This window comes from Fukomys damarensis, unplaced genomic scaffold (assembly GCF_012274545.1).
Source record: "Fukomys damarensis isolate Sample0158 unplaced genomic scaffold, DMR_v1.0_HiC HiC_scaffold_13, whole genome shotgun sequence".
Classification (NCBI taxonomy): domain Eukaryota; kingdom Metazoa; phylum Chordata; class Mammalia; order Rodentia; family Bathyergidae; genus Fukomys; species Fukomys damarensis.
In genome coordinates this window covers 1,496,651-1,511,452 of record NW_022900925.1, presented here as the reverse complement: position 1 = coordinate 1,511,452, position 14,802 = coordinate 1,496,651, and the positions used below count along the sequence as shown (strand labels likewise).

The 14,802-nt window shown below is 36.3% G+C and overlaps 1 protein-coding gene across 5 annotated transcripts in view; it reads left to right on the top strand.

Annotated features, from left to right (window-relative positions):
* The window catches only part of Akap10 (A-kinase anchoring protein 10), a 71,737-nt gene that overhangs the window by 41,472 nt on the left and 15,463 nt on the right, over window positions 1-14,802 (top strand). For 3 of the 5 annotated variants that reach the window (XR_004516931.1, XM_033762744.1, XM_010635156.3), the window contains 5 exons: window positions 1,147-1,320; window positions 7,731-7,840; window positions 8,968-9,050; window positions 12,729-12,781; window positions 13,376-13,471. Coding sequence is in view for 3 of the 5 variants with exons in the window: in XM_033762744.1 (XP_033618635.1) it covers window positions 1,147-1,320; window positions 7,731-7,840; window positions 8,968-9,050; window positions 12,729-12,781; window positions 13,376-13,471 (516 nt within the window). In the remaining 2 variants the exon portion in view is untranslated. The other 2 variants (XM_033762745.1, XM_033762746.1) reach the window with 2 other exon arrangements.

Genomic DNA, 14,802 nt, shown 5'->3' with positions numbered 1-14,802 from the left:
GAATGATTTGTGTAGTAAACACTTTTGAGTATTTCTGTGCTAATTATTTGTTTGTTTGTTTGTTTTTTGAGACAGGGTCTCACTATGTACTTGAGACTGACCTGGAACTCACTTTGTAGCCCAGGCTGGTCTCGAACTCACAGCAATCCTCCTGCTTCAGCCTCCTGAGTGCTGGGATTACAGGCATGTACCACCACACCTGGCAGAATTATTCTTGTTATAATGGTAAACAGAAATGTGATTCTTCCATCCTGGAGCTTATTCTTACTATATTGAGTACAGACATAAATATGTACAGTGTGCTTAGTGCTGTGAAAGAAAGCTTTGTAATAAGCAATGCAAATAAGCTGGCCATGGTGGTGCATGCCTGTGATCGCAGTACTTTGGAAGGCTGAGGCAAGGATCCCAAGTTTGAGTCCTTAAGCGACTTAGACCCTGACTCAAAAATAAAAAATTTTAAAAAGGGCTGGGATATAACATGCGTGAAAGCCCTGAGTTCAGTTCCTAGAACTGGCAGAACAAATAATAAAATAATAAACATGGGAACTTGTTCAATGTTATTAAAAATTATTAAATGCAAATAAAGTTATTTAGGTACTGTTTGACATCAGTTTAGCAATGATTTGAGGAAAAATAACCCAGTTTTGGAAAGCTTGTGTGGAAACAAATACTTTGATATGTACAGTATTGTTAGTGAAACAAAGTGATACCATCCTTTTGAAGGCTAAATTGGCTGTGTGTATTAATTAATGCAGTAATCACACTCCTATTAATTTATCTTAAGGAAATCAGTTCAGAAGCAAAAATTAATATATGCACAAAGATTTTACTATTTGTAACATACCAGAAAAATCTAGTTTCACATTATATCTACTCTGTGGAATGTTTTGCTCACAAGAAGTAATATCATGTCTCTATAATTTCTATGACCATTGTATATTGGGAGGAAATTCAGCAACATCGTGTGTTTTGTAATTTCAGTTAGTATAAAAATGTATATAAAGGAATAATAACTGAGAGGATAGTGAAGAGAAGTACAAACATTTGTATTAACTGGTAAAGTTATAGGTAAAATTTGTTTATTTAAAAAACAAATTTAAATGCATTGGATTTTTTAACTTTAAAATAATGCTTTCTCTCTTTCAGGTCTTTCTGCCTGGCTTTTTGTCCAGTAACCTTTATTATAAGTATTTGAATGATCTCATTCATTCTGTTCGAGGAGATGAATTTCTGGGAGGGAGTGTTTCGCTGACTGCTCATGGCTCTGTTGGCCTGCCTGATGAATCTCACCCTGGTGGTTCTGACAGTGCCACTTCTCAGGTACTTTCTGATTTGCAATCTACCATTATAAAGAAAAGCATACAAATCCTTTCCTAGAAATACCAGTAATCTGATTTTTGTATTTTATATTCTAGTCACAAAAGAGAAATAAAATTACACTACTTACTATTTATTTTTGGTGGATAACCATTGTACTGTCTCGTAAAATAGGCTGTTTTATTCAGTTAGCCCGTTTCTCTGTGACACTGGTTCTTTTTTGAATTTTTTTTTTTTTTTTTTTTTTTTTTTTTTTGTTACTGGGGATCAAACTCTGGACAAGATAGGTGTGGTGCCACTGAGCTAAATCCCTGATCCTTGCTGTGGCTGTTTCTAATGGTCAGATATGAAAAAGATTTATAATTTCTTTTATTTTTTTTTGTACCAGGGATTGAACTCTGGCCCTCGTGCTTGCAAGGCAGGCGGCAGAACCACTTGAGCCAAATCCCCGGCCCCTACAATTATTTATTTCTGAAGAACTCTAATTATTTGAGATTTTTTTTTCCCTTTGATTTTGGTTTTTTGAGTCAGTCTTAAGTAAGCCAGGCTGGCCTTGAACTCATGGTGATCCTGCTAAATTGCCCAGGCTGACCTCAAACTCAAGATCCTCCTCTCTTAGCTTGCCAAGTAGCTGGGATTTCAGATATGTGTCACCCACTAAGAATCAGATCATAGGTTTCTTAATATTGTATTTCACTCGACAACTTTTACGTTTAATTTAAACTAGAAGACTAAATTGTACACTTCCTTAATTTTTTAAAAATTATTACCATATATCAAACCTTACCTGATTCCCCCCAAATCACATGAAGTGGTATATTCTCAAGACAGGAAATGTGAAGGAGGCATTAAGGAATTAACTGATTTGGAGATTGAGAAGTATAGAGTAGTTAGTTAACTGATATGGGGAATGAGAAGTATAGAGCCACATGTGAGGCTCTGGATTCAATCCTTAGCATCATGAAAAAAAAAGGAAAGTTATATAGAAAGTGGTAGAGCTGGAAATATTCCCTGTCTAGTGTTCTTCATCATAAGCTTAATAAGATGGCTTATTAATTTTCTTGTCACTATTGACATAATACTTTGGAGTTTTTTTTTTAACATTTTGAAGTTTTGATATTGGGCCTTTAATTAAATTTATTCTTCCTTTTCCTTATCACTTCCTTTTTCCTTTCTTGCCCCTTTTCCTCTTTTCCTTCTTTCTTCCTCCCTTCTCTTACCCTCCCCTTTCTTCCCTGCCTTACCCTACCTTCTTTTCTCTTCCCATCCCTCATTCCTTTTCTTTTTCTACTTCTCTTTCCCTTCTTTCTTTTATCTTGTACTGAGGATTGAATCCAAGGCTTTATCACTGAGCTGCATCCCCAACCTTTTGAAATTGTTTATTTTGAGACAAGTTCTTGATAATTGCTAATTGCCCAGACTGGGCTCAAACTTGCCTCAGCCTCCCAAGATTTCTTAATTTATAAGACACTTACTTTATTCCTGTCCACAAGGCTCTCCTCAGTATATTTTCCTGCTGTTACGTTTACTCATGACCCGCTGAGTATGGTTACGAATGGCTTATTTTTATGTGGGCATTTGAAAGGTCTCGGAGCTAACCATAGAATAAATGTATGTATGTATGTATGTATGTAATTTTTGGTGCTGGAAATTGAACCCAGGGCTTTGCACATGCTAAGCATATGCTTTACTATTAAGCTATACATGCAAGCCCCATAACATTTATTTCATTGAAGCATAACATATGTTAAAAGTCACATATAGCATGATTATATATATTAAAGGATTTTCACAAACGTCCATGTAAAATCAAGAAAATATCCATGCACCTAAATCAAGAAACAGAACATTGTCAGCACGAAGCCCTGGTGAGCCTCCTTCCAGTCATATCATTACTTGAGAGCTATGATTAGCATTAATTGTTCTTGTCATTTTATCAGTGAAATTATGTATTCTTTTTTTATCGTATAACTTTAGTGTGATAATTCACATTGGCATTATATAACTCAATAGTTTTTAACTGTTTTTTGTTTTTGTTTTTGTTTTTTGGTTTTGCAGATTGAACTCAGGACCTTACACGTGCCAGGCAGGCACTGAATTGCTGAGCTAAATCCCTGGCTCAGTGGTTTTTAATATACCCCAGAATTGTGCATTCATCTCCACAATCAAATTTTAGAACATTTTTCTTATCCTCCAAAGAAACTATTAAATTCCAAATCGCCTATTTCTCCAGTTGTAGGCAACCATTCATCTGCTTTTTGTCTCTATCTCTATAAAGATATAGATTTGCCTATTTTGAATAAGTCATATAAATGGAAACATACTATGTGGTATTTTTTCAGTAATTACTAGACTATTTTCCAAAGGGGCTGCACCATTTTGCAATCCCATCAGCATTGTACAAGGTTCCCCATTTATGCATATCTCTGAAACTTTTTGTATTTGTCTTTTTGTTCATAGTCATATCTGTGGGTATAAAGTTGTAGCTCATTGTGGTTTTTATTTTTATTTCTCTGATGACAATGTTGACTTTTTTCTGTCTTTGGAGAAAATATTTAACCTTTTGCCTATTTTTAAATTGGGTTATCTTTTCATTACAGGTTGCAGGAATTTGTTATATATCCTCAATATAAATCTCCTAGCAAGTATGATTTACAAGTATTTTTTCCAGTTCTGTAGGTTATCTTTTCACTTTCTTTTGTTTTTCGAAGCTAAAAACTAAATTTTTGAAGAAGTCCAGTTTATGTATGGTACTTTATTTTGTTTCATGTGCTTTTGGTATTATGTCTTAAGAACCGTTGTGAAATCTAATGTAATGGGAGCCAGGGATTTAGCTCAGTGGTGCTGCCACCTGCCTCAAATGTGAGTTGAATCCCTGGTACCAAAAAAACCCCTAATATAATGAAGATCCACAAATTCCTATGTTTTCTTCTAAGAGTTTTAGGTCTTTGATTCATTTTGAGTTAGTTTTGTATATGGAATAAGGTTGAAGTCCAGCTTCATTCTTTACATATGGAAGTCCTAGCAATATTTATTTAAAAATCTATTCTGACAGTTGAGCATGGTGGTGTATACCTGTAATCAATCCCAAGTTTCTAGGTGGCTGAGGCAGGAGGCAAGTTCAACCCTAGCATGGGTGAGTTAACAAGACATTGTCTTTAAAAAATTTTTTGAAAATAAAAAATAGGGCTGGGTATGTAGTTCACTGCAGAGGCTCTGGGTTCAATCCTTAGTACCACCAACAAAAAACAAATGAACAAACAAAAATATGCTTAGACCATTGAATGGTCTTGGCAACTTTGTTAAAAGTCAGCTCACTGGACAGGGGATATAGTTTAGTGGCCCGGGTTGCCTGCTTGCGAGCACAAGGTCCTGAGTAGGATCCCTGATATAGAGGGAAAAAAAAATCAGCTCACCATGTGTGTTTTTATGTGTTTATTTCTGAACACCCAGTTCTACTACATTTAAGTACAGTATCTTTGAGGCAAGTTTTGAAATCACAAAAGTGTGTATATATAATAACTTGATGTGTTTTAATATTCAATATTGTTTTATCTATTCTGTTTTTTACATTTCATATAAACTTTAAGATCAGATTTTCCATTTTGATTAAGATTTTATGGACTATGTAGTTTGCCTGGGAGATACTGCTATTTTTAAACAGTATTATAATTTCTAGTCCATGAACACAAGCTGTTTCCATCTATTTATGTCATCTTTAATTTCTTTCAGCATAGTTCTCAATATATGAGTCTCATATCTCCTTGGATCATTTATTCCTTTTTTTTTTTTTTTTTTTTTTTGGCGGTACTGGGGATTAAACCCAGGGTCTCATGCATGCTAAGGGAAGTGTTTTACATTATCTGTTTGTCTGTCTGTCTTACTATCTTAAACTTAAGTGCTGGGGATCACACCCAGGAGCACTGTACCACTCAGCTACATTTCTACCAGCTCCTTTTAATTTTTATTTTGAAACAATATCTTGTTAATTTGTTCATGTAGAACTTGAACTTTTCATCCTCCTGCTTCAGCCTCCCTTAGTACTAGGATTAGAGGTGTGTGCCACCGTGCACAGCTAAATCCCCCCCCCTTTTTGGTACTGGGGATTGAACACAGGACCTTATACTTTGTGAGGCAGGCGGCAGAATCACAGAGCTAAATCTCTGGCTCCCTGAATTTTCCCTTTTGATGTGATTATCAGTGGAATTGTTTTCTTAATTTCATTTTTTGATTGCTCCTTAGTAATATATATAAATACAATGATTTTTGTTTGTTGATTTTGTACTTTCAACTTTGCTACATTTGTTAGAAATGTAGAATTTAAGCTGGGTGTGGTGGCGCAGGCCTGTAATCCCAGCACTAGGGGGGCTGAGGCAGGAGGATCACTGTGAGTTTGAGACCAGCCTGGGCTACATAGTGAGTTCCAGGTCAGTCTCAACTACGTAATGAGACCCTTTCTGAAAAAACAAAAAACAAAACAAACAAACAAAAACAAAACAAAACAAAAAAAGAAATGTAGAATTTGTTAGTTTTCTAATGGATTCTTTTTTCTTTTCTTTTCTTTTTTTTTTTTTTTTTAAACAGGGTCTACCTACGTAGTTGTCTGCCCTGTCTCACTACGTAGTTGAGACTGACCTGGAACTCACTATGTAGCCCAGGCTGGTCTCTAACTCACAGCGATCCTCCTTCCTCAGCCTCCTGAGTGCTGGGATTACAGGGTTGCACCACCACGCCTGGCCTTTCTAATGGATTCTTTACAGTTTTCTATATGTAAGATAATGTTATCTGCAAATAGTTGGTTTTTTTCCCTATCCATTTAGGAAGCCTTTTATTTCTTTTTCTTGCTTAAGGGCTGTCAAAGAAACCTGTAGTACAGAAAAGTGGCAAAAGACAGGCATCTATATCTTATTCCTGATTTCACAAGGAAAGCTTTCACTTTTTTATCATTTAACATTTAGATAAGAGTTTTAAAAAATTTTTTTATAAATGCTGTTCATCTGGTTGAGGAAGTACCCCACCAGTCTTAATTTTTATAAATTTTTAATCACAAGGGTATTGGATTTTATCAAATATTGTTTCTGTATCAGTTGAGGTGATCATATAGGTTTTTTAGGTTTTACTCCATTGATACATTGTATTACATTAATTGATTTTTCAGATGTTAAACCAGCTTTGCACTGGCGGATAGATTCCACTTGGCCATGGTTTGTGATCTTTTTGTCATGCTGCCACAGTCAGTTTCGTTGAGGATTCTGTGCCTGTACCTATCATCTAATACTTATACTACTTAAGAGATACTAACTTTGTTTTCTTCTGTTGTCCACTTTTGGTGCCTGAATAAAAGTGGCCTCCTACAATTAATTGGGATGTACTCCCTTTTTATTCTATTGGTGCTTTCTTTCTTTTCAGTTTAACTAAAGTGTTCTGTAAATTGTTCAATTATTTTGTTTAATTACTGTATCCCTAAGTTACACGCATTAGGCTTGTTCTTCCCTTTTGCTATTTTAAACAATGGTGTGGTGAATAGTGTTGTATATACATCATTTTTTATATAAATGTGAGTGTCTGCACTTGAATTTCTAGAAGTGGAATTCTTGGGTCAACCCATAGCTCTGTATTTCATAAAAATACCAATTATTACTTGATTTTTTTTTTTTGTAGGGTGGGGAGTAGGAGGTAGAATAGTAGAGGGGAATTTAACTCTACTCAGCTAGCAAGTCACTTTACAAAGAGTTGTTCAGCTGTTGACACAGCCTCACTTGAAAATCCAAACATTCATGTTTAACATGTAAAAATTCCACTTTACTTTTTTTAGCCAAGGTATATATTATATGCTGAGATGGATGAGAATTTGGGCGAGGAAAAAGGATGCTTTATGAGGACAGCACATTTGTTAAAACTTACTCATTAAGAAAACAGATTTGGGGCTGGGGATTTAGCTCAGCGGTGCCACTGCCTGCCTCACATGCACAAGGTCCCAAGTTTGGTCCCTGGTACCAAAAAAAAAAAAAAGAAAAACAGAAAAACAGATTTTGTCATATAAATGCATAGGTTACACATTTTACTCTTGTGCTTTTCTCCTGTAGTTGTTGGAAGGTACATTTCATGCCAGGCATCGTGGGCACATACCTGTAATCCCAGCACTTGGGAAGCTGAGGCAGGAGGATTTCTGTGAGTTTGAGGCTAACCCGGGCTACACAATGAACTCAAGGCCAACCCGACCCCATTTCAAAAAATAAAAAAAGAAAGAAAACATTTTATTGCTGTTAACCTTCTTGGTAGTGAAGGTCTTACCTGAGAATTATGCATATCCCAAACTCTGAAAAAAGTATGTACAAGTCTGTCATATTTCAGACCCAGGACTGATTTGTTTTCTGGGTAATGTACTGCTAATTTAATAATTTCTGTTATAGTCCAGTGTGAAAAAAGCCAGTATTAAAATTTTGAAAAATTTTGATGAAGCGATAATTGTGGATGCTGCAAGTCTGGATCCAGAATCTTTATATCAACGGACATATGCAGGGTAAGTTTAGCTCATATCTAGAACGTCTACAAGTGTAAAGAATTCAGCAGCTTTTTAAACTTTTTTTTTTTTTTTTTTTTTTTTTTGTATCAGGGATCTAATTTGGGTCCTTGCACTTGTGAGGAAGGCTGCGGAACCACTGAGCTAAATCTCCGGCCCATACTTTTTTAAACGTTTAATTTCTAATATTTTCTCAGTTTTTAATATTCCCACCACTTCCACAATACTGTTCATATTACATGATATCAAAGTGAGAATTACTTCTTGAGTTTAGCTCTGCTAATTATTGACAAGCTGCTTAACCTTTTGTTATCTGCTTTTCCATCTATGAAATTGGAATAATATTGCTACTGCATTGGGTTGTTGAGAGAATTAAATAATACCTGCAAAGCACCTGAATTTTTTTTTATTTTTATTTTTTTGGTGCCAGGGATTGAACTCATGACCTTGCTCTTGTGAGGCAGTCACAGCGCCACTGAGCTAAATCCCTGGCCTTGTTGGCCTGATTTCTAGTAAACCCTCTATAACCCTTGGTATTCCACTACCGTATGCAAAGTTGATGGAGTGTCATGTATAGTATGCGTAGTATAGTGTGTTCCAGGCTATGTTTTGCACATTTCATTTAATTTACATATTAGCTATTTCAAAGTCTTGATCATAAAATAAGTATAAAGGAAAAAAAGATGCTAACGTTTTATGTGGGGTATATGCTAATACTTAGAAACAAATGAAATTATTCTTTTGTATTTCAGAATTAAATTGGTTGTTCCTTTTAGCCTGGAACAAAAAGACAGTGACACATAGGCCACATTACTTGCTGACAGTTACTACAGACAAATCATAAAATTACTCTTTTTTCACCGTAAATGGCTTGATTATCATGTAAATCTGTGTAGATTTAATTACCCCTGCCAGTGCTCTCCCTAAATCCCAGCAGGACCATGAAAGAGGGTTTTCAATATGTTTAGATTATTTTGCTTTCTGTAGAGGAAGGTTCTATTTCACACGACTCTATTTTGAATAACATGGATTAGGCATACATTTTTTAGCTTTCTAGATTTAGATGAGATGCTTAAAAATCGATTTTAATTGTAAGAGTTAATATCTTTCTTTTTCTCTTTGTTTAGGAAGATGACATTTGGAAGAGTCAGTGACTTGGGGCAGTTCATTCGAGAATCTGAGCCTGAACCTGATGTAAAGAAATCAAGAGGTTTGTGGTGTTTTTATAGTTCATTGGATCTTAGCCAAAAGGCTGAAAAGTGATGTTTTTTATAATTCATATTAAGCCTTGGCTCACATCAGTCACTGACTGGAAGGAAAGACCATTTAAGGTTTGAGTTGATTATAACCATGACATTTTTCACCTTGGTTTATAGTCAAAAAAGTGAGTACAAGGGCCTCATGTAATCTCATCTCCATAAAATCTGTGAATGAAAATTTCTGAGCTTGCTTTATCATAACAGAAGCACAGTAGGCTAAGATAGTACTCTTTACCTTTTTATATAATGACTAAATACCCAGTCCAGGTTAGACTTCAGGTTTATCGTGTGATCCTTTATTAAATTTCTCCAAAATTGCTGAAAGTTATTATGAAAATCATGGAAAATATTAATAGGTTGAAAGTCAAATCCTTGTGCTCACTTTGGCAGCACATATACTGAAATTTGAATCCTTGTTTAATTGACACAAAAGCAGTTTGGTCAAGTCCAAGTTGGATTTGAATCTCCCCACCATAGGTTTGGTGTGTTTCCCACGTCCCCATACTTCCCTGTGTTAGCGGTGCTGAGAGTCAAACCTGGGCCTCGTAAATGCTAGGTTAGAACTTTACCACTGACTGAGCTATAACCCCAGCTCCTTCTAATCTTTTATGACAAGTTCATTCTTTGTGACCAAACACAGCTGTGTGTGTGTGTTTGTGTATTTGTGTATGAATATAAATGGTGAAATAGGAAATTGGCAGAGCAGTGGGGAACGGTATTTAAAAGGTGGCCATCAAGAGAGGCCTCACTGATAAGGAAGCATTTTGAGTAGAGACCTGACTATACCAAAGGAGAAAGCTCAGGCATTATCTGGAAGAATACTTTTCTTGGCTGAAGGAATAGAAATAGAGCCCTGAGCTGGAGAGTAAAGCATGGTGAGTGGACAAGACCAATATGGCTAAAGAGGAGTGGGCAAAGGGTTGAGTGATAGAAGGTGAGTGAGAAACCATGGCAAAGACTGGAAAGTATTGGGGAAACATTGGACGTTACAGCAGGGAATGATGTGATGTGACTTATACATTAAAGGATTGATCTGGTAGCTGTTTGGAAATAAAATATAAAAGTTTAAGAGAAACAGAACAGCCAGTGATTTAGCTCAGTGATTCTGCCGCTTGCATTGCAAGCTCAAGGGCCTGAGTTTGATCCCTGGTACCAAAAAAATAAAAGAGAGTGAGAAACAGAACATTCTTGTCAGAGCTTAATAGATTATTGTGGGTGTAGATTAGGCTGGTAGTTGAAAAACACATATGCACTATATTTCAAGGTAGAGGCAACAGGATTATATCTATATTGCCAAACCCATCCATCAAGTTACTTGCATTATTGATTTGAGACATGACTACATAATGTCTGATGAATAGGAATTTCTGCCATTTGGTTGAACACATCCATTTATTTTGGAGCTTCCGTTAGTTTTGCAAATCTCTAAGTCAAGTATCTTTTTGTACTATAGAAGCATAAGAGATTGCATTCTTTTGCTCAAATGTCATGGAAATGATTTCTGTGTGCCAGGAACTGTGCTAGATTCCAGAGATATAAACAAGAGGATATATAGTTTCCATCTGTTTTTGTTTCTTTTTGGTTTTTTGAGACAGGTTCTCACTATGTAATTAAGACTGACCTGGAACTCACTATGTAGGCCAGGCTGGTCTCAAACTCATAGTGACCCTCCTGCCTCAACTTCCTGAGTACTGGGGTGAAAGGCGTGCGCCACCACACCTAGCAGTTTCCAACTGTTTTACTCTGACCTTGACTTGTTAAATACATAAGGTTATTTACCCTGCAGAATTGTTCAGTCTCACAGATTTTCCTGATTGCATTATTTAGCTTATTGTTCTCTCCCCAGAAATTCTTATAAATTGGAATTTATGCCTAAAGTCTTAATGATTTAAGTTACACATTTTTCACTAAAAGACATAAGTGCTGTTGTGTATGTTTTTGAAAGACTCTCACTATTGGTATATGCGTTAAAAATCACCCGAAAAGATATGCAAAAAAATGTAACAGCAGTTACTTTAGGAATCAGAAGAGGTTGTAGGTATCTTTTACTTTCCATTGTACTCTTTTCTCTACTTTTTATTTTTAATTCTATTTTATTCATTTACTTTATTTTATTTATTTATTTAGGTACCAGGGATCAAACTTGGGTCCTTGCACTTGCGAGGCAGGCAGCAGAAACACTGCACTAAGTCCCTGGCCCTTTTCTCTACTTTTTAAATTTTACCTTTTACATACTTTACTGCTTTATCATCTATCCTACCCCTTTGTCCTATGGCTTCCTGTTATACTTGAAATAAAAATCTATCCTCTTTTTGTGACCTGTAAATGCCCTCTGTAACTTTACCTTGAAATACTCTGCCCATCACAGTTTAAACTCTAATTGGATCATCCTTTATTCTTTTTCTGAGGTTTCTTCCCTCTTAGGACTTCTACAGTTGCTTTTCCTCTGCCATGGCTTTCATGCAATGACTGGCTCCTCCACATTTCAGTATTACCTCTTCAGAGACACCTTCCTAGCCCATGTTATCTAAAATCATATGTACCATTGACATATCACATCTTTATTTTCTTATTCACTCTCTGAAATTATATTATTCACTTTTCATTTTTCAGTACTGAGGATTGAACTCATGACCTTGTGCTTGCCAGGCAGGCGCAGCACCACTGAGCTACACCCCGGCCCCTACTTATTTATTTGTATACCTTTTTAGTTTTGTTTTTATTTTTTTGAGACAGAGTCTTGTAGTTTAGCCCAAGCTGGCCTTGAACTTCTTTGTAGCCTTGAGTTTAAGTCTGCCCTTAAACTCACTGTGCTCCTCCTGCTTCAGCTTTCTGAGTGTTTGGATTAGAGGTGTGTGCTACCGTGCCCAAGCTCTATTACACTTTTATAACTGGACTGTTACTTCTCTGAAAAGTAATACTCTGTTGCCCAATTCTAAAATTACTGTATTCCTAGCCCATGGTAGGCATTCAGTAAACATTTATTCATCGAATTAATTAATCTTTAAGAATTTCATTAGAATTTCAGTTGTAGAGCCAGACGTGGTGGCACACGCCTATAATCCCAGCACTCAGGAGGCTGAGGCAGGAGGATCGCTGTGAGTTCGAGACCATCCTGGGCTACATAGTGACATAGTGAGTTTCAGGTCAGTCTCAACTACATAGTGAGACCCTGTCTCAAAAAACCAAAAAAAAAAAAAAATGAATTTCAGTGGTAGAGTCCTTGCCTGGCATGTGTGTGGCCCTGAATTTGAGTCCTGGTACCACCATCACCAAAAAAAGTAACCCTAATAATTGATTCATTAGAGATTATTAGGATTGTAAGACTGTGGACAGTATTTATTTTAAGAAAAAAAACCTTTGGGCTAGGGATTTAGCTCAGTGGTTCTGCCACCCACCTTGCAAGCACAAGGACCCGAGTTCGATCCCCTGAGCTAAAAACAAAGAATACCTTTTCCCCAGCATTAAATATATATATTAAGTATTTCTATCACATATTCAATTGTTCCTGTTCTGGATGGGGTCACAGTAGAAAAGAATATCCATATCTAAAAGTAATAGCTTTTAAGTGCATTTTTTAATATAAAACTGTATATAAAATTACACTCAATTTTGGCTATTTTTCCTAGGATCTATGTTCTCACAAGCTATGAAGAAGTGGGTGCAAGGAAATACTGATGAGGTAAATTCTATGTTTAGTATAAAGAGATTTTTGCTAATAAGTGCCAGCTTTGCTTGTAAGTGCTACTAAGTTTTCAAGTTTTCTTTGTTCTTTAGTTCCTATGTTTAAGCATCAAGAGAAATCAGTGATTCTTTATCCAGGTTTTAGCAAGAAAAGGAGGGAGGGCTCTTAGTATCTAACAGTTTGCCTGGTGCTGACAGCACATGTATCTTCGGAGACTATGGATGCTAAACCATATCTGTGCATTCAAAATTCCATCAACCAGCAGGTATCAGTCATCAGTGCAGAAATAAAAGCTCAAATGTTTCCTTACTTACTCTGTTTTAAGAAAAGTCTTTTTTTTTTTTTTTTTTACCATCTAACATGAAAGTGGTCATTACTGCTACTAGTAATAGACCCTAGGCGTTAACCCTGGGAAACAGTAAATGCATGTTAATATATCATAGCCAGAGGGTGGCCCAGATTCTTTCATACATGAAAAGTACCTCTTTTCCAAATGATAAGTATATACATTTGTGTTTAGCACTCTGATTATATTTATCTTGAGCCTTCTAATGAATAACCATTATCAACAATTTGAATTGCTTCCTTTAGGCCCAAGAAGAGCTGGCTTGGAAGATTGCCAAAATGATAGTCAGTGACGTTATGCAGCAAGCACAGTATGACCAACCATTAGAAAAATCTACAAAGGTAAAAATGACTTATTGTGACCTAGATTGTATAAAATGGGAAAAAGAAAATTCTACATGTTTAAAAATAATTAAGGGTTATACTGCATCTACCTATAACTGTTTCCAGGTACTGAACAAAAAGCCAGTATAGGGCTGTAATCCTTGAAAAAAAAAGAGTAACGTTGAAGTGATACTAGTTCACTGCCTGGAAAGAACCTCTGAAGTGCAGAGAGGGAGAAATAAAATAAGACCCAGTACATTTGCTGAAGAGTAGGAAATCACAGTTGGGTGAACCTGATGTGACTAGAAATTATAGGACAGGGTACCAGAAAAGAGATAGCTGCTCAGAAGGAGAGCTGCAGGAGTATTTGGAGAAGTCCTCTTGAGTCTTTGGTCAGATACATGTATTGTACATGTCTAAGGATATAACTGTCAACCCACCTGCCTTGTAAGCGCAAGGACCTTAGTTCAATCCCCGGTACCAAAAAAGCAAAACAAACAAAGACTAAAAAGGGGGGATGAAGCTCAGTACAAGGGCCGTGGATTCTGACCCCCAGTACTACCAGCAATAGGGTGGGGGGTGTATTTATATGTACATGTGTAATGTATAGGTGTGTAGGTGTGCATGAATGTTCAAGAATGTCAAAGGAAGCATGAATATAGTAAGAGAAATAGAAGATTGTTTTACAACACCTGAATGGTGGAGGCAGGAGTGGTAGTTCTTACTTATAATTCCAGATATTTGGGAGGCTGAGGCAGGAGAATTGAAAGTTTGAGGCCAGCCTAAGCAATTTAGTGAGACCCTCTCTATATTAGTCAGCTTTCTGTTGCTATAACAGAATATCTGTGAAGTCAGCCTAAAGGAAGAAAGATTTATTTTGGCTTATGGCTTCAGAAGTTTCAGTCCATGGTCTGCTGGCTCCATTGCTTTTAGGCCCATAGTGAGTCAGAAACATCATGGCAGAAGAGCATATAAGGAAAGCTTCTTATTTCATGGCATCCAGGAAGTAGAGAAGGAATGAGAGCCAAGCAGAAAGGGGCTAGGGACTAGATTGAGCCTTAAAGTCACATCTTCATGATCAGTATACTCCATTCAACTGGACTGCCACCTGCTATTTTTGTCATCTCTCAATAATAATGCCATCAAAATGATCTTAAATGAAATTAAATGAAATTAAATTAAAGCCCTTATGATTCAGTCATCCCTTTAGGGCACACTTCTGAACATTGTTGCATTGGGGATCAAGTCCTTGTACCTGAGTCTTTGAAAGACATTTTATATTTAAATCATAATGCTGTATAAAAATTAAACACACACACACACACACACACACACACACACACACAAGA